Here is a 25,442-nt window from a genome sequence, read left to right as displayed (position 1 = left end):
ACACCAAAGAGTTCAATCTTTGTCTCATCAGACCAGAGAATTTTCTTTCTCATGGTCTGAGAGTCTTTTCTGGTGCCTTTTGGCAAACTCCAGGCAGGCTGCCATGTGCCTTTTACTAAGGACCCTTACAGGCCTGATTGGTGGATTGCTGCAGAGATGGTTGTCCTTCTGGAAGGTTCTCCTCTCTCCACAGAGGACCTCTGGAGCTCTGACAGGTTCTTGGTCACCTCCCTGACTAAGGCCCTTCTCCCCCGATCACTCAGTTTAGATGGTCGGCCAACTCTAGGAAGAATCCTGGTGGTTTCAAACTTCTTCCACTTACGGATGATGGAGGCCACTGTGCTCACTGGGACCTTCAAAGCAGCAGAAATTTTTCTGTAACCTTCCTTAGATTTGTGCCTCGGGACAATCCTGTCTCGGAGGTCTACAGACAATTCCTTTGACTTCATTCTTGGTTTGTGCTCTGACATGAACTGTCAACTGTGGGACCTTATATAGACAGGTGTGTGCCTTTCCAAATCATGTCCAATCAACTGAATTTACCACAAGGTGGACTCCAATTAAGCTGCAGAAACATCTCAAGGATGATCAGGGGAAACAGGATGCACCTGAGCTCAATTTTGAGCTTCAAGGCAAAGGCTGTGAATACTTATGTACATGTTCTTTCTCAATGTTTTTATTTTTAATAAATTTGCAAAAATCTCAAACTTTTTTCACGTTGTCATTATGAGGTGTTGTGTGTAGAATTCTGAGGGAAAAAATGAATTTAATCCATTTTGGAATAAGGCTGTAACATAACAAAATGTGGAAAAAGTGATGTGCTGTGAATACTTTCCGGATGCACTGTACTTCCAAAAGAGTTCCAAAAACCCAAACTGCTGGGCAACTGAAACCCTATATCAGACAAGAATGGGACATTTCACTTTCAAAACTGCAGCAACTGGAAAAAATTGCAAAAATCCCAAACCTTTAAAAAGTGTTGTTAAAAGAAGAGGTGAAAGAAATTCAAACTGAGCATATATTTTTCATAAAATGATAAAATTTCTCAGTTTCAACATTCAATATGTTGTCTTTGTACTATTTTCAGCGAAATAATAGGTTGACATGATTTGCCAATCATCACATTTCATTTTATTTATATTTTACACAGCATCCCAATGTTTTTGATAAAATAAACAATACTTTTTATTTATATAATGCCTTTCCCATGCTCAAGTCGCTTGTTTTTGGAACAGAGAATGGTGTTAACCGTATAATTAATGCTCAGTTGCACCCATCAGGACCAACAAAGCACAACTGCAAATCCAGTAACCAAGGATATATGGATGCAATGACAGTGGTGTTTGAAGCTTGCTAATCTCTTGCTAAGACATGGTGCAAGCTAGCGCAGCATTCTGCAGCTGACCTTCTGTCTGGATTCCCCAGCATTATAACTAGTATATGTGGGCTGTCTTGTGTGGGTACTCTCAGACGTCTGTAAACTCCAGGATCTAGGGGATTTACATTCAAGTCTCTGGCTTGCTGTCACGCAGAAATGCGGAAAGCTTTGAAATCGATGAGGACCTATATGAGGACGCATTCTACTGATCACGTCTAACTCGTTCGTTCCTCAAAGTTGTGGAAACTACAAAGCAAATCAGCTATTAAATACGTGGGTACAAAACCCACTGAAATCAACTACGGAAGTGTGGAAATGCTGCCCTGCCAGCTTAATACCGGAGGAGGAAACACCGATGAGTGCGGAGAACCGCGCAGCACTAACTGAGTCCCGCTAGGCCACCCTGTCTTCATCTACATGGGCTTCATATACAGACTGAAAGAGTGCCACGCACAAGGCTGTCTGCACATCTGTCTCCTGTCACCTTGAGCTTTAGTGCTTCTGCGTCCTCACCGAAGATACTTTACGCAAATACCGACATGTTACACTGGCAGGCCCGCACAGTAATCTGAAACATCACTCGGATCGTCGGCCTAAAAAAGTTACTCTCGTGAAAGCTCAGCCCCTGCAGTTCTCGGAAATAACGAATCGAAACAGCTTGGCCAGAGAACTCACCTGACAACTGCTCGCGTCACAACTCCAGTCCAGTTAGGTCCGGTCCGGTGTGATGCGGCCCGACCGGTCCAGCGCGGGTCACCCTTTAATTTAACGTGTCAGACTACAATGCTTACTAATATTTTTATTATTACTTGTTGTTCGCGATGGAAAGTCCCTGGCAGGAGGGGAATTCCTGTGATCTACTTGCGACGCGGTGATTGGCTGAGTGTACTGCTCATTTGCATGCAGCCTCATTGACGCACGCAGGCCCCACAAGTATCTAGTGAAGAAACGGCGAGCACACCGGTACAGTCGGCAACGGGTTGCGGAATCGGAACGAATTTTAGCCCCGGCCATACAGGATTGGTACGGAATTAAGTGGGTGGGAAGGTTGGGAAGTACCTAACGTTAAATACAGGTGAGGCGGGAAAAGTCCCGGATAAAATGGGGATTATTGAATGACAAGAGATATTGCGTCAGGGTTGCTAGATTTCCAAAATCACAGATCGGGACAACCACCATTTCGAGCGTCTAAGAAACATGTTGAGAAACTAAGGAAGACAAAAAATAGATAATTTTAATTGAATTATAATTCTGGACGTATAAACTTGTATAATCTAACATATAAGTATATGTAAGTAGGTATACATATAGAAGAGAATGTATAGAAAATAGTCGCAGAATAATCATTTCAAAACATATTACACACGAGCAGCCTTGATGAGCACGAGAAATGTATGACAACACGAACACACGATTCAAACACTCGGATTCAGCTGGCACTTCCAAATATTATTCATAAAAGGTGGTACGCCAGGCTGTCTACAAAACTTCTGCGATACTCTTTAAATACATATTGAATATAAAACATGAATTAAGATTTTTTTTCTACATGCAATTTTTCTTCAATCGGGATTTTCCGAAGTAATGCGGGACTCGGGATTTGTCTGTTGAACTCGGGATAGTCCCGCTCAAATCGGTACATCTGGCAAACCCAGATGCGTGCAGAGCTATTTTGTAAAAGCTTTAGTCTTGTTTCCAAGTATTCGAATCTTCTAAAGAGCAGAATAATATAATTGAACTTTTACCCTGCAAAAATATTGACAGGAAATAAAACACAGAAATAAATATCAGTTATTATGAGTCATGATAGGACTGTCAAACTGAGCTCCTGGATGGCCACAGTGGCTTCAGGTTTTCTTTCCAACCACTTTAATTAATGACCAAATAATGCTTGTAATTTTATTTGACATGCTTTGTAAGACTCACAACTCTTAATTCCTTCTTAATTCCTTAACTAGCAGCCAAACAAAAATGAGATGCTCCTCAAGCCAACAGATAATCAGCAAAATTTCGAGGCCTAAAATTCTATAAAACTAGCTTTTTTTTAATTAGAATCAACCAGGTTAGCTTGTGATATTTTGGCTCACTTTGTATGTCATTATAGGTTCATTGTTAATTAAATGGAAAAAGGCAAGGTCTGAGTCTTAAACATCAAGTCCGCTCAAAACAATGCGGAAGAACTGTTTTTCATTAGAAGTAGTGTACTAATTAAGCAAGTGGCTAGAAAGAAAACCTGCTGCCAATGTGGCCCATCAGGATCCAAGTTTGACCACCCCATTTATTTATAGGTTAACTGTAACTCTTTATCAATTTTACTAGAGTGTCAGAGAAGTTAGTTCTGCTAGCCTCATAGTGAAAAGGGAATTGGCGATTACTGATGGGCAGCTCTCTAATGACTAGTTCTTTTTGAAAGACTTTTCAGTAAATCATACAAATCAATTTGCGAGCACGAACAAATTATTCAGTGAAGCTCAACCAGAGTGCTAAAGCAAATAATTGTCCTTTGTGATGTCATCAGGATCTTTCGTTTTGCTGATGTTGGTGGATGTTTAAAGAGCATGTGCAAAACTCGCTCCATTTATGCTTCTTTTGACTTCAGATTATATCAATATCAGCAAATGAAAACTATGTCACAGATGATTTTGTCATTCATAATACAAGTACAATATAGTAACAACACATTTATATTAGAAAGTATTAATTGTTTTGTTTTGTACAGTTCATTATTGGAATTGCTTTAACTGCATATATAAGTAATATGAATGATTCTAATTCTCCAACAATTCTCGTTTATTTGATTTGCAATAAAATCATTACCTAAGAATCACTTACATGATTCTTGCTCATTTGAGTCATAAATGAATCATTACCCAAGAACGAGTCACACAATTCTTCTTAATTTGATTCACAATCAGATCATTACCCAAGAACAAGTTAGTGTCATATGATTCTCTCGTTCACTATTTCTTTTCAGTTTTAACTGAATCGTTACCCACGAACAAGTAATGCGATTCTTGATCAGTGGCAGGCAGTTGCACCATTCTCTAAAGATATTGTTATCATGGGAAATACTACGGTAACTGCTCATCCTCTGCCTTTCCCCAAGAATCTCATCTTCACTGACAGTTGATCTAGCTAAGTTGCTATCTTGGCTGTGGTTGTTTCGTAGCTTAGTATTCCATTTACTTTGTGCAATATTTCCTCTTTCATTTTCCTGCTTAGTGCACCTCATACTATGACCCTGAGTCATAGTAATCAGATCAGGTAGACTATATATACCTATAACTGAGCATTAGCAGGTTTGGCAACTGGCTTAGTGTCACACAGTGTGTCAGTAGTGTGATCTGGGCCTTTAAACAATTACCGTATGGTCCAACACTTTAGATTCCAAGCTACATGGCTGTAAATATAATAATAATGTAAGCATGTGTCATATTATGATTTAAAATAACCATCCACCTGCCTATCAAGGTTATGGGGAGCTAACATTTTTCACAATAGTAACAACATATGGCAGAACTTAAATCTAGAACAAGCACCAAATCTATTCCAGAACACATTTGTGTATATATTCACATTATCCAATACAAGGACAATTCGGAGTCACCCCTCAAGCTAAGGAATATTTAGAATGTGAGAAGGAAGCTGGCATAGGACCTTTATATCCAATTTTTACATTCATTTATTTGGCCTATGCTTTTTTATCCAAAGCGACTTAAAAAATTTAAAATACAATTGGTTACATTTCCCTTTTTCCAATTGGAACACAGGCAGATGAAGTAACTTGCTCAGGGTCACACAATGTCAGTGATGGGATTCAAACCTACAACCTCAAGGTTTGAAGTCCAAAGCCTTAACCACCATGCCACTCCCATATCCCAAAGATGTGTGTGTTAGATTGACCTGACACGAGACAGCATTCCTTACCATCTATTGTTGGTACTTGCCATGCCAACAATGCTACTTGGCTGTCATCTCCATGACCCTGACTGGTATTATGAGTTGCTTTCCTGCCATCTTTCTCTGGGTACCTGAACCCATTTAAAAAAGAAAGTCATGTTGATGTGGATCTACAGTTCTTCAAAGTTTAAGTATCTTGTTTCATGAACTACTACTCTCATGAAGGGTATAGAAATAATGAGAAAAACCTGTGAGGGACACTTGTCAGAATGCAATTTGTGACCATACACATGTTTGATATATAGTTCCTTTTGTGCAGTGTCTACATATTTTCTATTACTAAGCACAGACACATTATGCTACCCATCCAGTAGGCTGCTTCAGATGCCTAGCTAGTTAATATTCTTCTATTATGCTTTGTCTTCTAAGAAAAAGTGTTGTTAGCCATCATCTAGGTTTGTGAATAGGCTACCACTAAACCAATTTTACTGTAGTCCAGTGGAAGGGTGATTTCATCTGGTGGTGGTGTGGGGTAATAGCTTTGGTGGTTTCCCTTGGATGATTTTCTTTTGAAACTCTATGTGTCAGTCGATTATTATAGATCTAAACTGGAACTGTGAATTGACTACACATTGTTATAGCAAATGTGAAATCTGGCATACAGTATGAGTCCCTTAGTGGCAAAACATAATAAGGTTCATCTATGGCTTTGCTAGTGTTTGTGGTCATGCTTCTTTCTTGAGTGCCTGCTCAAAGTATTAGCATAATAGAAAATTACTTAGAGCAGTTGACTTTCTGAGAAAGACTCTCCAGCAGAGCCCTCTAAATATCCTTTCTGGTTGTGATACCATTTTGATTGATAGCTTTTTCAGTCTAATTCTAAACCAAACAAAGACTTGAAACTGACCATTGTTTATTTTATCTCCTCTGTTCCTTAGACAGTTTGCATGTTCTCCCCGTGTCTGCGTGGATTTCCTCCGGACGCTCCGGTTTCCTCCCACAGTCCAAAGACATGCAGGTTAGGTGGATTGGTGATTCTGAATTGGCCCTAGTGTGTGCTTGGTGTGTGGGTGTGTTTGTGTGTGTCCTGCGGTGGGTTGGCACCCTGCCCGGGATTGGTTCCTGCCTTGTGCCCTGTGTTGGCTGGGATTGGCTCCAGCAGACCCCCGTGACCCTGTGTTCGGATTCAGCGGGTTGGAAAATGGATGGATGGATGGATGTTCCTTAGACAATGGGAAGAAAGAATCCAATTACCCATTTTTTTAGTTTGCTTTGTTGCATGCCAGGTCATAGGAGAACTAGACCCTAAAATATACACAAACCATGAATCATGCCTTGGTAGCATAACATAGCATCACAGGACCATCATACTCATATATAAAAACAACAAAATGCCCAGCATCTGTCCATGGCTAGACATAATAGCAAAACATCCAGTATTCATCCATGGCCAGCTGTAACACACTCACTAATGTTAAGTACATACTTTGAATTAATCCCCTTGGAAATGAATAAAACCTAAAACGAATTCTTCTTCGATTGAGGCAAATTAGAACATGAGGAAGATGTTAGAAAATGACAGGCGGAATGAGAACAAGAACGACAAGCTGGAATGTCGGAGTAACAAAGGCAGCAAGAAGCACAAAGAAAAAGCGAGGTAAGGGCTAAATTGTTTGAAGAACAAGGGCAACAAGAAGCAGAAAAAAGAGCAATTTAAGGGTTGGCATGTCTGATGAACAAAGGCAACAAGAATCACAAAGAAAGAGCAATGGAGAGGTTCATAAATGTACAATATTATCAAAAAAGACTGCTACTTGTATTACCACCACTTATCATCTTGCCTATAATGTTCTCACCGATGAATCTATTGTTATTGGTGATAGTTGTGGATCGTTAAATAGAATTTGTGTATCATACAGTGCAAAACATTCTGCTGTGGAACAACCACACAATGAGAGACAGAAAATCAAAAGAGAAAAGTATTTCCACATCCCATTTAAACAGACAATTTCATCTGACAGTTAATGACTTAACTACGTATACAGTATATTAAAAAATGACACTTCCAATAACATGGGCTGTGTCAAATGTTTCTGCCTTTAATACAGATGGTATAGTCTCAAATCCTGATCTATATTACTAAACTACAGTTTAATTTATGCACGGACGGTGGACGCACCGACGCGCATGTGCACTGCATCGCAGCGCCCCAGAGTCAAACCCAGCGGCTTCCCAGAGTCAGTAGGTGGCGCCCAAACACCACGACCTGTAAACTAAACTTGCTCTAATCCACTGTGCCAGCAGTCGGTGTCAGCAGAGACAAAGGAGTCATGGCTCCAAATGGAAAGAGCTCAATGATTTGTAATACAAAACCGAGCCCGTAGTTCCCAGAGTCAGTGCGTGGCGCCCAAACACCACGACCTGTAAACTACACCTGCTCTAATCCACTGTGCCAGCAGTCAGTGTGTATAAGTTGGAGTATGCGTCCTAACAGTAAACGACGTCTACCTAATGACACAGCCACAGAACAACAAAGACGAGACCGCATGGATAAAAACAATACACGGATGCTCCTATGACGCGCTTCAGACACACCAGAAGCAAAGACGTCACGGCTCCACAATGAAAGAGCTCAACTAACAGAAATACAAAATGAGCCCGTATGGATAAACACAATGAACGAATGCACCCACAACGCGCTTCTGACACAGCAGAGGCAAAGGAGTCATGGCTCCAAATGGAAGGAGCTCAACAATTAGTAATACAAACACGAGCCCATATGGCTACGACCTGTAAACGAGCCCGTATGAATAAAAACAATGAACGAAGGCGCCCACACAAAGAAACCGCTTTACTAATATGTTTATTTAATTAATTGAAAACTTTACCATGGCTACGACCTGTGAACTAAACCTGAGGTAAAGCGTGCGCGGCAGGTTGTACAGCCACCCGAACGCGACCGCCCACACCACCACACCGGATCCGCCGCCATGGTCACTTCAGCACGTGAATCCGCCGCCGTCAGCAAACGACTTCTCGCTGACGACACAGCTATAGAAAAGCAAAAAAGAGACTGCATGGATAAAAACAATAAACGAAGGCGTTGTACAGCTCCAAAAAGAAACCGCTTTAGTACAAATATGTTTATTTAATTAAATGAACTTTCCCAGGACGCACCCACCCTCCATGATATTTCATCCCTCCAAGTATCGGAGGGAACAGAAAGTGATTGCCATTCTTGGATTTGTGATTCTTTCGAGAATCACGGGCTTGCTGGTATCAGGATAAGATACAGATTCGTGTTTCCTGTTTTTTACTTCTATTCTCTTTCTGTTCTATTATAGTAGCATTGCAACTGTTTTAGTAAATGGGCTTTTTGTTAGTTCTCTTATGTTAGTCTATTTTTAGAGTCATCATTTAAACTAATGTGCCTGCCTTTGGGATGTGAGCAGGAAAGTGGAGCACCAAGAGGTAACCCACACAGGCAGAGGAAGGATGTGCAAATTTCACAAAAGCAGTGGCCAGACTGGGAATTAAACCTGTGCCCTTGGAACAATGAGACAGCAATGCTAACAACTTTGTGCTTGTCATGTTCCTTAACAATTACTGTATAAAAGAAAGTAAATAATCAACACGGTTATTCCACTGTATCAGCAAGTAAATGCTTTATAGAGATTACAGTATTTGGACAGTGACACAATTTTCATAATTTTGTCTCTGTGTACCACTACACTAGATTTGAAATTAAGTAATTATTAATTCAAGGGGTTTAACAAAAATATCATATGAGCTATTTAGGAATAACGGACATTTTTTCTGCATAGTCCCCCCATTTTCAGGGGCTCAAAAATTTATGGACAATTAACTGACAAGCTGTTCTATAGCCAGGTGTGACCTCATTATTTCATTAACTAAAATGAAATTAACTAAAATGCAAGTAAAAGGTCTGGAGCTGATTCCAAGTATGGAATTTGAATTTGGAAGCTGTCACTGTGAACTCTCAATATGAGGTCCAAGAGCTGTCCATTCAAATATAAACAGGCCATCATTAGGCCGAGAAAACAAAACAAACCCTTTAGAGATAGCAGAAACACCAGGAGTGGTGAAATCAACCATTTGGTACACACTGGTGAGCTCAGCAACTGCAGAAGGCTTGGATAATCATGGAAGACAACTGTAATTGGTGAAGAAAAAACCCTTCACAACATTTAGCCAAACCAAGAATACTCTCTGCGAGGTTGGCCTATCACTGCCAAAGTCTACAATCAAGAGAAGACTTCATGAAAGAAAAGACAGAGGGTTTATGACAAAGTGCAAACCACTGGTAAGCCTCAAGAATAGGAAGGACAGATTAGACTTTGCTAGAAAATATTATTAAAAGCATGGCCAGTTCTGGAATAATTTTCTTTTGGACAAAAGAGAAGAAAATGAATGGCTCATGATCCAATGCATACCACATCATCTGTGAAACATGGTGGAGGCAATTTTATGGCATGATCATGCATGGCTGCCAATAGAAGTTAGTCACTAGTGTTTATTGATGATATGACTGCTGAGAGAAGTAGCAGGATGAATTCTGAAGTATACAGGGCTATACTCTCTGCTGAGATTCAGCCAAATGCTGCAAAGCTGATAGGACGACGCTTCACAGTACAGATGGGCAATGAGCCAAAACATACTGTGACAGCAAATCAAGTGCTTTTCAACAAAAAGTAGTAGAATATTCTTCAAAGCCCAAGCCAGTCAACTGACCTCAACCCAATTGCTGAAAACAAAACTGAAAGTCCAACAAAGAAGCAGCACCTGAAGACAGCTGCAATAAAGGTCTGGTAAAGTATCATTAGGGTGGAAACCCAGCACTTGGAGAAGGCCATGGGTTCCAGACTTACATTGACTGTAAAGGATTTTAAACCAAATATTGAAAATGGTCATTATATTTATGATTATGTTAGTTTGTCCAAATACTTTTGAGCCGCTGAAAATAGCGGGGTGGTGTATAAAAATGTCTGTCCTTTCTAAACAGCTCATACAACATTTTTATTAAAGCCTTTGAATTAGAGCAGAAAGTCTACACTTCAATCACATCTTGATTGCTTTGTTTCAAATCCAGTGTGGTGGTGTATGGGACCAAAATTATGAAAATTGTGTCACTTTTCAAAATCCTTATGGACCTGCCTGTATGTAAAGAAATTCTTCATTTGAATTTGGCTCAGTGGCTCATTGGTTAGTGATGTTGCCTCACAGGTCACAAGTTCCAATACCAGCCTAATTATTTTATTTATGGGCCCTGCATTGCTCTGGAATTCTTCTGTATTTTGAAGGTATGTTGGAATAATAGAACTAGTGATTTTAAACTGATCCTGGAATAAATAATGTGTGCCTGAGTATGCCTTCTGATGGATTGGGATCTGGCCCCCAGAAATTTTTAATATTAAACCAAATGTAATATATAATATTAAATTAAAAAATATACATTAAATACCCATATAAAGACAAATTAATATTTTTCAGTATTATTTTTGCCATGGAAAATCTAATTTTAAAGTCAAAAAATCTACCGTCTATGGGAAACAACAAGGAATCACATGAAAGTGTGTTTGTGGGTAAAGGCTGATGGCGTAAACTTGTACTTTGTTCTACAGATTACTTTCATGCAGTACAGGTAATAATTGAGCCTAGACACTGCAGATCGTGCCAGGTAAGCCAAGCAGAATCAATGTGCGTAATGCTTCTCTCATCAAAGTTATGGAGAGTTTTAATCTACAGGTCACAAGACTTCTTAACTGGTTCTCTGCAGGATTACTTCTTATATTTAATTTATGACGTTGCATTTTAATGCGTGTCTGTGTTTGTGTTCGTTGTCTGTTTTTGGTTTTATATTGTTGTCACTAGTCAGTAGGTGGTGTGCAGATAAAAACTTCAGTGTACATTTCACAAAAACTTTGCACTTGAACTTAAACTTTAACTAGTGAACTTCAAGGGAGAGCGTGTTGCAGACCATGTTTTGTGGTGTCCTTATATGGGATATCAATTTTTGCCTCATTCCTTGGATTAGTACTAGTAGTATTAAAATATGGTTAATGATTGTGTTATAATGAAACACAGCATTGTCACTAACATCCCTCTAAGGAGGTTATGGGAAATGAGTTGCGAAATGGATGAGTGAGACATTTAAGAAATGTAGCTCCTGAATATTGAGTAAAATATGAAAAAAGAGAAATAACAGCTGTCAGCAGTCATACAAAAAGACGTTTAGTCAAGATGGTATTTTTCTAAAAACTGGATTCTTTCTTCACCTTGTAGTCTACTTGAGCAAAAAAGGGTTTCTGTTACGGGAAATCTTTTGGGGATTTCTTTTTAAATGTTCATAATTACTGTAAAGAGAACATGCCAAATATATTGTGGTGGACTCAAAAAGCCTTCTTTGCCCAGAAAAAAATACTCCCAGCTCATCTTGGGAAACTATACTTAAAGATGGATCAGTGTATATTTCAGTTAGGCAAACTGGTTTTAACTTACTCATGTTTTTAGTGCTTCGGTTGTTTTAACTTGAACCTGTAAGGCCAAAGAACATATGATGACTGTTCAAACTAGGTATCAACACAAGAGTATGTTAATCTATTTTGGGCAATGAGAAAGGACATCCCTTTAGAGTCTTAGAGAGAATGTAATGCAGGCAGTCTAAATTTTTAAGGAAATTGATTTATTCACTTAATTACATGGAATTATAGTGCAGTAGTTAATTCTGATGCCTCACAGTTCTAATTTCAGTGTCTAGCCTGGTTAATGTGTGTGTGCTTTGTGACCAGTAGGGGATACAAAAGACCCCAAATATCCCTGACAAAACTACACAAAACAGTCCAGTGTAAAAACAAACACTGTTTATTAACAATAATACCTTCAATAACTCCTTCCTTCCATACAGCCCAATATGGCACTGCCAATACACCAATAAACGTTCCTCCGACTCCTCCCAGGGGATTGTTGTCCTTCTCCTCTCCCGACTCTGACTCCTTGGCTGGGGTCAGGCTTCCCCTTTTGTCCCAGACCAGAGAGTACTTCCAGTACTAGGGCACACCCCTAAGGAAGCATTTCCAAGTGAATTGAAAGTCCTGAAAAGTAGGGTTTGTGTATCCCCTCATCTCCCCATGGAGGCTCCCCTGCAACCTGACAGGGCTGATCCACAGGACTAAAATATCCAGCATGCCCTGCAGGTGTCCAAGTGGGAAACCAAAGCCCTTTAACATTTTGGGGAAAAAAATGCTCTGCATAGAATATCTTCTCTGATATTTCCATATTATGGGCATCCCTGCCGGGTAAGGAACCAAGTCCTATTCTGTCCAGGATGCCGATTCCCACATGGTATCTCTCACAGCTTCTTTTTCCATATGTGGTTTTCATTTACCCCTGCATCTACAGGGTATGTAGGTTGTGTTTATTGGAGAGAATGCGGATTGATGAATGATTATGCCCTGTGATGGACTGATTAATCTAAGATTGCTTCCTGCCTTGTCTTTGATGCTGCCTGGAATAGCTCTCATACCCCACAATCCTACAAAGTCCAAAAATTGATGGAAGGGTAGACAGGGTAGACAGTTGAGTATTGTATTAGTTCTGTCTTGTGATAGATTGATGTCTAATGGAGGAGTTGCTTCTGCATTGCTATACACTGCACTGCATTGAAGAATACTCAGAAAATGCATGGATAGGGAGGGAGGGATGTTTGGGTTCTTTTGTAATGTATGACTGTTTACTGTTTATATCCTGTCATTTTGTCATTATTTAGTAAAACGATCACAAAAAAAAGAAAATGCATGGATGGATTAATTGTACTGCGGTGGGCTGGTGCCCTGCCCAGGGTTTGTTTCCTGCCTTGTGCCCTGTGTTGGCTGGGATTGGCTCCAGCAGACCCCCGTGACCCTGTAGTTAGGATATAGCGGGTTGGATACTGGATGGATGGATGGATTAATTGTATTCCCCTTTTATCTTCCATTAGTTAATGCCACCACTTTGCTGACGCTACTAGTTAATTCTGAATGAAACAAGTAGAAACAGTGGAGCAAACCCATGTATACAGATGGCTTAGGTGGCTCAAATGTGCAAGCAATACATATTTTTGCTTTGTGGACCCTGGGTTTCAGTCATTGCTTAATTAACCTGATCTTTTTGTAATTGTTTCTTTGGGCTTGTAAGTCCCCTTTGTGTACACTGATTGGATACTTTGTCAGGACCTTCAGTTCTGGTGTTCCTTCTCTATAATACCCTTGTTTGTGTAGGGGCTTGTTGGATCCTGTTAAGTTAGATCTTATTCTTCTGTTATTTCCACTTCCAATCGTTAACAACCAAAGACCATTTGTTTTGGCATTCCTGGATGACTGTAAGTGCAACTTTAATAGTTGGCAATATTTATTTCAGCCTTCTAAATAATCTGCGTGATGTGTAGTGAAATACAATAACTTTGCAAGAGGAAGACAATGAGCACTTGCTAACAGTTTAGCTAATATCACAGTGATAGGTATCTTAAATAGGGTTCTTAAGTCACACCAGAAAAGTGATTCTGGGTAGGAATCAGAGTGAAAATACAAATAATACAAAAACAAACAAAATAATGTACAAAGCTGCAGTGATAAATTATATGAAAAAAAGGCTGAAGAAAAAAAAATCAATCATAACTTCATGTTTTGTACTAATGCATATCAAATATTCTATTTAACTGACGCCTGAGCACTCTTATTCCAATACAGGGCCCAAAGAAGATGAAATTTCAACATCACTGGGGGCATACAAGTTTTCTCATGGAGAATTATCATATTTGAAGCCTCACACAGGATTAATTTATGCTAGACAGTTAATTCACACTTCTTTGGAAGACTGGAGGAAAAAGGAATACCTACGCTGACAAACTCTGACACGAGCAGGTAATAAACCACACTCTCTGCATCTGTGAGGCAGAAGAAACAAATACAGCATTGCTCTGTTAAATTAATGCAGAGTTAATAAGCACTGTGCTTTTTGGGAGTTTTTTTAATTGCTTTTGAATCAGTTTTAAATAACGGTAACTATGTTAAAATAGCTTATAAACATGTCAAATCTGAATCGACAGAAACATAGTGACATTTTTAGCCATTGTCATGTATGCGTTAAGTAGAGGGCATTCTCAGGGCATGTGTATTGATTATTAATTCCACTCCAAGTTGAAAGGGGGCATTCTCATTCACATCTTCTCCTCTTTCATCTACATACCAGAGGATCCACAACTTAAGGACCCTTGACATCACTTCCACTTCTGGTGTAGAGCCTATTGTAAGGCCACGACTGCCACAAAGCACCAGCCTTATTAGTGGACTTGCATTTGGAATATTTCAACTTTTGTCGTTTACTACAAATCTTTTTTTTTGTGCAGATTATACTAGGATAACTTGCTGGCACCCCACACTTTTATCTGTGATTGCAATATAGTTTACATTTTATAGTTTAAAATACAAATCAGACAACAAACACTTAAATTGTTTCAGCATAATTTATTATTACACAGTTCTAGTATTTCATGTTGTGACTGTTTTAAAAGTTGCACACAATCGGTCATATTGAGGTTGCAGGGCTGACTGTGCTGAATGCACAGGCAGAGTTACACACTAGTCTCAGAATATCCGATTTTTTACATTATTGAATGATTTCATCTAAGATATGCACAATAGAGAACACTGATCAGCATTCACAATGGAAATCCAGCAGAACAAAGTTTTGTTGAATTGGTATGCCATTATTATCCAGTAGGAAATGACTCCTTAGTGTAAAGCTGTAGGTATCAGTAGGATTTGACAAGAGAGAGCGGCACACATCTGCGACCACCTGGGCAAATTTCACTGTAGATGAAGGCACTGGTTAAATGAGAAAAAAAGGTTGCTGAGTAGAGGTTAAAAGATAGAAAAACTAAACAAAGATGACTCTGAGTGAGTAGTAAGGTATGCTACTTTGACATGTTTAATGCAATACATTTGTATCTTCTATGATTCCTTTTATACTGAGTTATACCCCATTTCAGATACACTTCCATAAAAACCTTTGAAATGTTGATATGTAACATTACAGTAAGGGCAAATTTAGTGACATTTCTAAGGACAGTGAACCAATGGGGAGACAAACACTAACAACATTATAACATGAAGTCCAACCTTCAGTCACTAGACAACACTGCTTTGTGATAAAAGGAAAAAATTCTACTTGTATTTTTAAAAGCTAAGTATTTTGTTAAAGGTTAGAGAATGGCTCAATAGCATGTAGCTTACCCACTGCCGTCAGCAGTTTTTCTGGAGGAATATTTAGAAAGATTTTCTGTACAAGAGAAGATGGAACCTGTAGCAAGACCATCCTTTCTCCATCTGTCACTGACAGCTCAGCTGGCCTAGAGTAGCAACAGAAAATACAAATGGCATGTTAATAAAAAAAGTAGCAACACAAAAATGAATTTTGAAATTTGGTGACAAATATCATACACCTAGGATACAATGGGAGACTATTTTTAATTTAAATTATGATTTTCCCAAGACTGCTCGCAATTTCTAAGGGCATGTCTCATTCATCATTCTTTTTTCAACCCATAAATCAAACCATACATTATTAAAGCCTCTTAATCCAGTTCAGATTAAAACAGCTGAATCTTACGCTGGCAGCAGTAAACATTAGCCATCATGCCAACCCATGATGAGGCATACTTCTATCACATTCATGATTACGCTTGCATTTTCCAGTTTAGAGTTAACAATTAATTTAATATGCTTGTCCCGATAATGTGGGAGGAAAACCTGAGCGCCAGGCATGGGTAGAATGTACAGACTGTACAAATACATTGAATAGGCCAGAATTCAAGGAGAGTCTACTATAGCTATGAAGCCGTAGTGCTAACTGCTATATCACTATGCCAGCCACAAGTGCACTGCGAGGTTACATATGTTATATTGTGCTAGTGGTGAGGTTATAATTGACAGCCTAGTGGTTTAACACCTTAGCCTAATCATAGCTTTTGCCGAATCATATCAGAAACCAAATAAACAATATTATGCATCACCTCGGCAACTTTTAAAAACAAGCATAAACATGTGTTTGCCATGGAATTTGTTACATTTGTCAGTCTTCTAAATATACCTTTCCATTACTGAGCAGTATACCATACTTTTGTCATTCATTGGGATGAATTTCTCTAATTATGATATTGCTCAGTGAAAAACAGGCTAGGATGTCGTAGCTATATAAATCTACTGTATCTCCGGCCCTGTTGTCAGTAGGCTGAAGATGAAAATTAAGGATTTGCTCAATGCATTCACTTTGCTATAATTAAAAAGTAAAATTTTGATGTTTGTGTCATTCATAGATAATTTACTGAACTGCTGACAACTGTCTAAATAAAGTTATTTTATAGCTCCCTTAGCAACATGGGTATTTGTATATCTGTATGTGTGTAATGCTGTAATACAAAAGACATGACAGCATATATAATGCACAGTGTTTTCTGTGTGTACAATTCAATATGCAAAACAACAAATAATTTTATATGGTGAAGACCACTTCAAAGCATTTCATATTTTTGCAGAGCACGGTATGGTTATCACTTCCTCACGGTACAGCAGTGAATCAGCTATATAGACAAAACTTCACACCTTTGGCGCTTAGCCTCACTGCCTAACCACAACCAGCTGTACTATTACTGCCCTACATGTACATCTTTTTATTTTTGTGTCCGAGGCTTATCTATATATATCTATCTATCTTATATATATATATATATATATATATATATATACTGTATATATCTACTCTATATATATTAAATTCTAAGCCTAGAAGTGCAACGATTTTATGATACTTTTTATGTGACTTTTATGTCACGCTTTAAATCGGCTTATTTTAAAACTTACATATATATGTTTGGTATGATTCTTTTCAGAGTTTATCGAACTTTAATGTGATGTTGTTAGATTTTCAGATTCTTATTCCGTTTTTAAATTATAAACTAAAAAATATCAAGAACTCACATCCCGCAAGACGAGACTTTGTGCCAAAAGATTTAACCATGCCCGGGGCCAGAAATAAAAGACAAAGAGTAGGACAGCTGCTGTACAGGCTTTTAAATATTCGAAGCACCACACGAGATGCAGATCACACAGCACGGCAGCAGCAGCAGCTGATCGAGCAAAGAGGAGGTAAAAAAAAAAAACTGTTTTCCATTGTATCACCGTTTAAGAGGAGGTTTCGGTGGAGCAACCACGTCTACTTGGGGTGCTAGGGGGTTGGCGAGCAAAGCGAGCAGGTGGGAACCCCTTAGTTTATATATTGTCACACATGTGCGATTAGGAGGCAGTCAAAAAGCCTAAAGGTGAGTGAAATATCGCGAGATGAGGGGTTGTCACGTGGTACTTACCTGAATCTATTCATCTCACAACAGAAAAACCGAAAATGGCCACCATGACATTACTTCCGGTGACCTGATATGACTAAGAGGCAGATTCAAGCATTTCTGGGCTTAGCGGGATACTATCGCCATTTGTACCTCATTTCTCAGAAATTGCTACACCCTTATCTAATTTAACAAAGAAAAGAGCACCTTTAAAAGTGGTATGGGATGATAAGGCTGATAATGCATTCAGTGACTTAAAATTGTCCCTTACATCAGCACCTGCTTTGAAATCTCCTGATTTTTCTTTTCCTTTCATACTCCAGACTGACGCATCGGACACAGGATTAGGAGCCGTGTTGAGCCAATGCGTCGATGGTGCTGAACACCCCATCATGTACCTCAGCCGGAAACTGCTGGACAGGGAGACCAGGTATGCCGCGGTGGAGCTTAAAGCCTTGGTGATTAAATGGGCTATCACGCAGTTAAGGTACTACCTATTGGGACAGGAATTTACTCTGGTGACGGATCATGCTGCTCTACAGTGGATGTCCCTTCACCGGGAGTCTAATCCCCGTGTCACTAGGTGGTTTTTGGACTTTCAACCTTATCATTTTAGTGTTGTTGATCACAGAGGTTCCTTGCAGGCCAACGCGGATGCTCTCTCCTGTGCCCACGACCTCTCGGTGCAGGTTACCCGACCCGGTGGGTCTGGGCTGAGGGGGGGGGGGGTCATGTCACACACGTGCGATTAGGAGGTAGTCAAAAAGCCTAAAGGTGAATGAAATATCGCGAGATGAGGGGTTGTCACGTGATACTTACCTGAATCTCTTCATCTCTGCTGTCACTGTCCTGCTCCACTGACAGACTGAGGAGATCGTTCCTCCCTCACACTATGCGACTCTTCAATACCACCCGGGGGGGGGTAAACGTTAACATTATTCAAAGTTATTGTCTGTCTGCATACCTGCATTGTTATCACTCTTTAATTTAATATTTTCTTTATTAGTATGCTGCTGCTGGAGTATGTGAATTTCCCCTTGGGATTAAATAAGTATATATCTATCTATCTATCTCTAAACAGAAAAACTGAAGAAAAATAATTGCCTCTACTTCCGGGTTCCAAAATGGCCACCATGACGTTACTTTCGGCGACCCGATATGACATCACATCCGGCCATTCCGAATGACTTCACTTCCGGTTTCTCCAAAATGACGTTGTTTCCGACTCCAGCATTCAACGTCACTTCCTGCCAACCATTTCCTGTTCCCATAATTCATTTCTGTATAAAAACACCATCTTGTTCCATAACCTTTGTCAAATGTTACAATACAGTACTTTGATCATTTATTTTGCTATTTTTGCTTTATTTTTGTCTGCAAGACAATATACGGGGACGGTCCCCAAAACTTTATTTTTGTGGAGCTTCTTTTTTCCCGCGATATTTCCAATATATCTATCCATCCATTTTTCCAACCTGCTGAATCCAAACACAGGGTCACTGGGGTCTGCTGGAGCCAATCCCAGCTAACACAGGGCGCAAGGCAGGAACCAATCCCAGGCAGGGCGCCAACCAACCACAGCTTCCACTATATATATATATATATATATATATATATATACAGTGATCCCTCGCTATATCGCGCTTCGCCTTTCGCGGCTTCATTCTATCGCGGATTTTATATGTAAGCATATTTAAATATATATTGCGGATTTTTTGCTGGTTCGCGGATTTCTGAGGACAATGGGTCTTTTAATTTCTGGTACATGCTTCCTCAGTTGGTTTGCCCAGTTGATTTCATACAAGGGACGCTATTGGCAGATGGCTGAGAAGCTACCCAACTTACTTTTCTCTCTCTCTCTCTTGCGCTGACTTTCTCTGATCCTGATGTAGGGGGTGTGAGCAGGGGGGCTGTTCGCACACCTAGACGATACGGACGCTCGTCTAAAAATGCTGAAAGATTATCTTCACGTTGCTACCTTCTGTGCAGCTGCTTCATGAAGCGACATGCTGCACGGTGCTTCGCATACTTAAAAGCTCGAAGGGCACGTATTGATTTTTGACTGTTTGTTTCTCTCTCTCTCTCTCTCTCCCTGCTCCTGACGGAGGGGGTGTGAGCTGCAGCCTTCAACAGCTTTGTACCGGAGGTGCTTCGCATACTTAAAAGCCAAACAGCCCTATTGATTTGTTTGCTTTCCTATCTCTTTCTGACAGACTCTGCTCCTGACGTGCACTCCTTTGAAGAGGAAGATATGTTTGCATTCTTTTAATTGTGAGACTGTCATCTCTGTCTTGTCATGGAGCACAGTTTAAACTTTTGAAAAAGAGACAAATGTTTGTTTGCAGTGTTTGAATAACGTTCCTGTCTCTCTACAACCTCCTGTGTTTCTGCACAAATCTGTGACCCAAGCATGACAATATAAATAACCATATAAACATATGGTTTCTACTTCGCGGATTTTCTTATTTCGCGGGTGGCTCTGGAACGCAACCCCCGCGATGGAGGAGGGATTACTGTATATATATATATTATAGTGTGGTGGACGGCTGGGGATCACCTCCCCTGGACCATGAGAGGGCAGCCACCTTGGTCTGCATCGGGGCCACCGCCAGGGGGCACCTGGAGAATTGTGGAGCTCTGGATTGCAGCACTTCTGCCACACTCAGAAGTGCTGCCAGAAGAAATTCCAGGCACACCTGGAGTGCTTCTGGGTGCTTATTCAGCATTTCCACCACACCAGGAAGTGCCGCCGGAAGATCATCGTAAAGCACCTGGAGCACATCCGGGGCATTATAAAAAGGGCTGCCTCACTCCATTAGTGGAGCTGGAGTTTGGTGGCAGAGGACAGAGCTTGCAGGAGAGGAGTGGAGGCGGAAAAGGAAAAAGAAAATAAAGAGGAAGAAAAGTACTGTGAGTTTGGGCTGTTTGATGCACTGTGCTGTGTGCAGGAAAATTGTAAATAAAAACGTGTCTGTTTTGGGATATTATGAGTCCATCTTTGTCTGTGTTCTGGGTGTCTTGCACAATATAAAGTGTCTAAAGTATCTAAAATAAATATCTAAAGTGTATCAATATAGCTATATCTATCAATTGTAATCCATGCCTTACATAAAAGTGGAAACGAAATAATGCGGGTTTGAGAATGTTATTTTATATTCTTCCATATCTGCCAGCAACTAGCCCAATTCAATCAACACAACACAAATTGCATGGTCTGATATACACGACAAACCCGAGATAGACACCAATCACCATTAATAATCACTTTGTTGTTGACAGTAATGATGTGACATGACATGATACTCCCAAATGATATCATCATTCTGCTACCAAAACGAATGAAAAAATATAAACAAACTCAAACAACAGCAGATAAAACATGCAGATCAAATCAGAAAATCACTTGTGGGAGGGAGCAACACTTGGATCAATTAGCTTCTTAGATTTTTTTATGCATTCTTTTATGGTTTTAGGTATTTAATTGTATAAATAGAATTCTATTTAGCACATATTTAGAAAGTTTAAAATACAAATGTTTCAATTTTATTACACTGCTATTGATTGAATTTAAAGCAACTCATCACTGAAAATAATATTGCACATTGAAGCATGACTGTGCTGCCTGGTTAACAAAGCAAGAATTTGGGAATACAGGAGAAAAGAAATTGGACTAACCTGTAATATTGCTTAACACCAGTAAATGGCAGACAAGGATAACAAAGATGGTAAATTCCATTGCTGTCGGCCATTAATTCCGCATAACACCGTCCACAGCCAGTAAAAGTGATATTAGACAAGGAGTCTGCAGTCATCCAGCGGGCAGTGCCAAAGTTTACCAACAGTCTCACATTGTCTGCATCCGGGCCTGGGAAGCGCAAGGAAGCAATGTGGGCACGAAATTTCACTTCCCCTTAAGAAAAAAGCATAAGACTTTACACATTCATGTTTGTGGACACGAGACACAATGGCATACCAATTTCATCCTTGCTTGCTGAAGTGAATGAAGTTCCGAGTGTTACTTCTGTGCGGACGTTAGTTAAAATATAATACTTCCTCCTAAAAACTTTGTTTATGGTTGACACATGGGGGCAGTGAGATTTTTTTTCATTCACCTGTACACTAGCAAAGGTAGCCAAGTGTTTGAGGGTAGCTGAAAATTGTCTTGTATTCAAATTTTGTAGTGAATGCAGAGCATGGAGCAGTATAAGCAGCAGTAGACACAGGAAGGAGAGTAAGTAAAGAAGCAGTGTCCTCGCGGCTAATAGTAAGCGTTTTTCTTAGTGAGAAGAGGCTCCTTCTGAAACACATGAGGCCTGTTCTGTGGTGATTGGTTAAATGCAAACCAGGAGGATCACCAATAAATTGAAGAGGCATATCTGTATATTAGTTGAGGATTGTTTATACCAACGAATGAGAGAACAGGGAGTTGCCAGGCCAGATTTATAACAAACAGTATTGGAAAAACATATATGCAAGTTAACTTGGATATTTCTAGCACAAAGTTTAAAACCTTGCTTTAATGCTAGAAGTAGTAGTTAGAGTTATATGAAGCTGAACATAATTATGATATTCTAGCAATAACAGAAACCTGGCTAAATGATAGAGATGAAGATACACATGTTTTTAGAAGGATAGACAAAAGCAAAATCTTGTGAAGGAGGATTGCCATTTATGTGAAACAGAATATGAAGACATCTTTTATTTAATTGATTAATTAATATTACCTTTATTTTCTGAGTTTTCCTTGAGCTTATAATAATAATTCCACATGCAGAAGTTCCGAAGCCCAAGGAATCTATCCCTAATGTTTGTTTTTTGTTTTCAAGTCAGTTTTTACAATGTTACATTTTTTTTTGCGTTCTTCTACCATGCCATTATAGACAATTTCTGTTGACAGTTGCCATGCCATCTCTAGCCAGAATGACTGGAGGTTTGTGATGTATGACATCATTACTGTCAGCATTGTGCACTTCCTAGTCAGCCAAGTTTGCAGATACAAATTAAAATGATTTTCAGTGTGGTTTACCTTAGTTGTTTTTTCTGGTTAACGAATCTCTAGATGTGTTTCTCTAACAAGGAGTTATGGTTTAATGTTTTGGAGTTTAGACAGTAGTACAGTTTACTGACTTTTTGGTAAAGGAACTTGGCCTAGCTTTTTGACTCATGCTTCATCTCCCAATCTCTTATCCAAAAATTATCTGCCTTTACCTACGGGTGGCAGAACAAGATGACAAGCCACATCTTAGAGAGGATGTCTGGATTTGACTACAAAGTATTGAGGATTGATATTGGGAAATTGCAGACAGAAGCTCAATGTGAATCTTTTTTAAAAAGACCTGATTTAGAGAAGAAATTTAAGATCGTGGTGGATTTTAATTACCCAGATAGCAACAGGGCTAATGTTACAAATGGTCAAGCACAAGAACAGGGGTCTGAAGACGTAATCCGTAAATAAAAACGCAGTATTTTATAACATTAACAAGAGAGGAAGCCTGTCTGGATTTAGCATTTTGTAAAAGTCATGACAGAATTCATGGGGTAGAGGTAATTGAATCATTAGGGTGTACTGACTATAATATAATACATTTTACAGTGTTTTAACAGAGTGCAAATGCAAAAATCAAAACTGTTAAGTTTAACATTAGTGGGGAAAAGTTTGAGCAGATGCAACTGGGTCTTGAAGGGTTATAAACTGGGATAAGCTTTTATGTGTGGAAACAGTGAGGAGCAGTGGAGTGCTTTAAAAGCTTCTACATATATTGCAGGACATGTTCATCCCAAAATTTGAAAGCAGTAAGAATTTAAAGAAAACTTAACACTAGAAAAATAAGGAGCTAAAAAAGGAAGCTGCAAAGGAATAACAGCTGTATAAGGAGTACAAGACAAATAATTCGTCTTATAGCAGCAATGGTTAAAGAGCTTAAATGGAAAGCTAAAAGCCAGTTAGAGAAAAATAGCAGAAAAAGTGAAACATGTCCCAAATAGACTCTTTCTGTATTTTAGTAGTAAAAGAAAGGTCAAGGAGGAGGTGAAGTATGTCAGGCACACTAAAGGAGAATTAAAATATAAAGATAAGGAAATAACAAATGCTCTGAACTTTTTCTGAACTATTTTTCTGAAGTTTACATGTACAAAGAAGTCGATAACCTCCCAATAATAAGAGAAACTATCAAGGAGCTGCTGACTGATTTGGAAATTGTAGCATGTGGAAGTCCGTTAGGATTAAAAAGGTTACAATCAAACAAACCTCTGGAACCAGATACCACCTATCCTATAGTGCTTAGAGGTTAGTGAGTTTATACATTGACCACTGACATGCACTTTTTGAAATCCACTGCACTGGGGGAGCTCCTAAGGAATGGAAGCTAGCAAACATGCCATTATATTAGAAGTGTGATTGAGCTGACCAAAATAACTGTGCCAATGAGCTTAACATGAATAACTGAAAAGTTATTGGAAGCAATTATTAATGAAAAGACTAAGCATCATATTGCAAGAAGAGGTGTATTAGTGAAGTCAGCATGGGTTATATGCTGGAATATTATGAAGAAGCAACAAGCAAATTTGATTGGAGAAGTACATATGATATTATTTATTTGATTTTGAGGAAGCTTTTGATAAGGTACCACATAAGAAGCTAGGTATCAAATTAAAAGAAGTGGTAATTCAAGGAGCAATGTGTAGATTGGTGCAAAATTGGCTCATAAGCAGGAAGCAGATAGTTATGGTGCAAAAACTTAGCAATAATTAGATGATGTTAAAATGAGAGTCCATCAGGCATAGGGTGGGGTCACTGCTCTGCTCTTTATCTATATATATATATATATATATATATATATATATAAAATCCTAAGCCTGAAAGTACAACGATTTAATGTCACATTTTTTGTCACGCTTTAAATCTGTCTTATTTTAAAACCTACATAAATATGTTTGTTATCATTCTTTTCAGAACTTATTGAACATTAATGTGATGTTGTTCGATATTCAGATTCTTATTCCATTTTTAAATTATAGACTAAATAATATCAACAACTCATGTTCCGCGAGGCAGTATAACTGGTAAGGGAAGAGAGTTAGCAGATATGATGGAGAGAAGGAAGGTTGATATTTTGTGCGTGCAAGAGACTAAATGGAAGGGGAGTAAGGCCAGGTGGATTGGAGGTGGATTCAAATTGTTCTATCATGGTGTGGATGGGAGGAGAAATGGGGTAGGAGTTATTCTGAAAGAACAGTATGTCAAGAGTGTTTTGGAGGTGAAAAGAGTGTCAGGCAGAGTAATGATTATGAAGCTGGAAATTGGAGGTGTGATGATGAATGTTGTTAGTGCATATGCCCCACAAATTGGGTGTGCAATGGGTGAGAAAGAAGATATTTGGAGTGAGTTGGATGAAGTGATGAACAATGTACCCAAGGGACAGAAAATGGTGAATGAGCAGATTTCAATGGGCATGTTGGTGAAGGGAACAGTGGAGACGAGGAGGTAGTGGGTAGGTATGGTGTCAAGGAGAGGAATGAAGTTATGGGAAAGAGTAGTGGAAGCTAGGTTAAGAAGTGAGGTGATGATTAGTGAGCAGCAGAATGGTTTCAAGCCAAGAAAGAGCACCACAGATGCAATGTTTGCTCTGAGGATGTTGATGGGGAAGTTTAGAGAAGGCCAGAAGGAGTTGCATTGCATCTTTGTGGACCTGGAGAAAGCATATGACAGGGTGTCTCGAGAGGAGCTGTGGTATTGTATGAGGAAGTCGGGAGTGGCAGAGAAGTATGTAA

General features: G+C 39.3%; 3 protein-coding genes across 4 annotated transcripts in view; all 3 read right to left on the bottom strand.

The window, feature by feature from the left end:
• Positions 1 to 2,208, bottom strand: part of nfkb2 (nuclear factor of kappa light polypeptide gene enhancer in B-cells 2 (p49/p100)) — a 61,393-nt gene extending 59,185 nt beyond the window's left edge. The window contains exon 1 of one of the 2 annotated variants that reach the window (XM_028795183.2): positions 2,054 to 2,208. The gene's annotated coding sequence lies outside the window, so the exon portion shown is untranslated. The remainder of the gene's footprint in view (positions 1 to 2,053) is intronic. The other variant, XM_028795184.2, reaches the window with a different exon arrangement.
• Positions 1 to 25,442, bottom strand: part of sncga (synuclein, gamma a) — a 405,959-nt gene that overhangs the window by 136,653 nt on the left and 243,864 nt on the right. The gene's annotated exons all lie outside the window — the stretch shown is intronic.
• The window catches only part of shld2 (shieldin complex subunit 2), a 78,841-nt gene continuing 68,183 nt past the window's right edge, over positions 14,785 to 25,442 (bottom strand). Inside the window, exons 7-9 of the mRNA XM_051922638.1 lie at positions 21,348 to 21,582; positions 15,568 to 15,683; positions 14,785 to 15,159 (exon numbers count right to left, since the gene is read on the bottom strand). Of these exons, the coding sequence (XP_051778598.1) occupies positions 14,987 to 15,159; positions 15,568 to 15,683; positions 21,348 to 21,582 (524 nt within the window). The 3' untranslated portion in view covers positions 14,785 to 14,986. The remainder of the gene's footprint in view (positions 15,160 to 15,567; positions 15,684 to 21,347; positions 21,583 to 25,442) is intronic.

The sequence above is a fragment of the Erpetoichthys calabaricus genome, chromosome 2 (genome assembly GCF_900747795.2).
Source record: "Erpetoichthys calabaricus chromosome 2, fErpCal1.3, whole genome shotgun sequence".
Classification (NCBI taxonomy): Eukaryota; Metazoa; Chordata; class Cladistia; order Polypteriformes; family Polypteridae; genus Erpetoichthys; species Erpetoichthys calabaricus.
The sequence above is the reverse complement of the archived record's forward strand: the minus strand, read 5'-3'. Positions and strand labels throughout refer to the sequence as shown.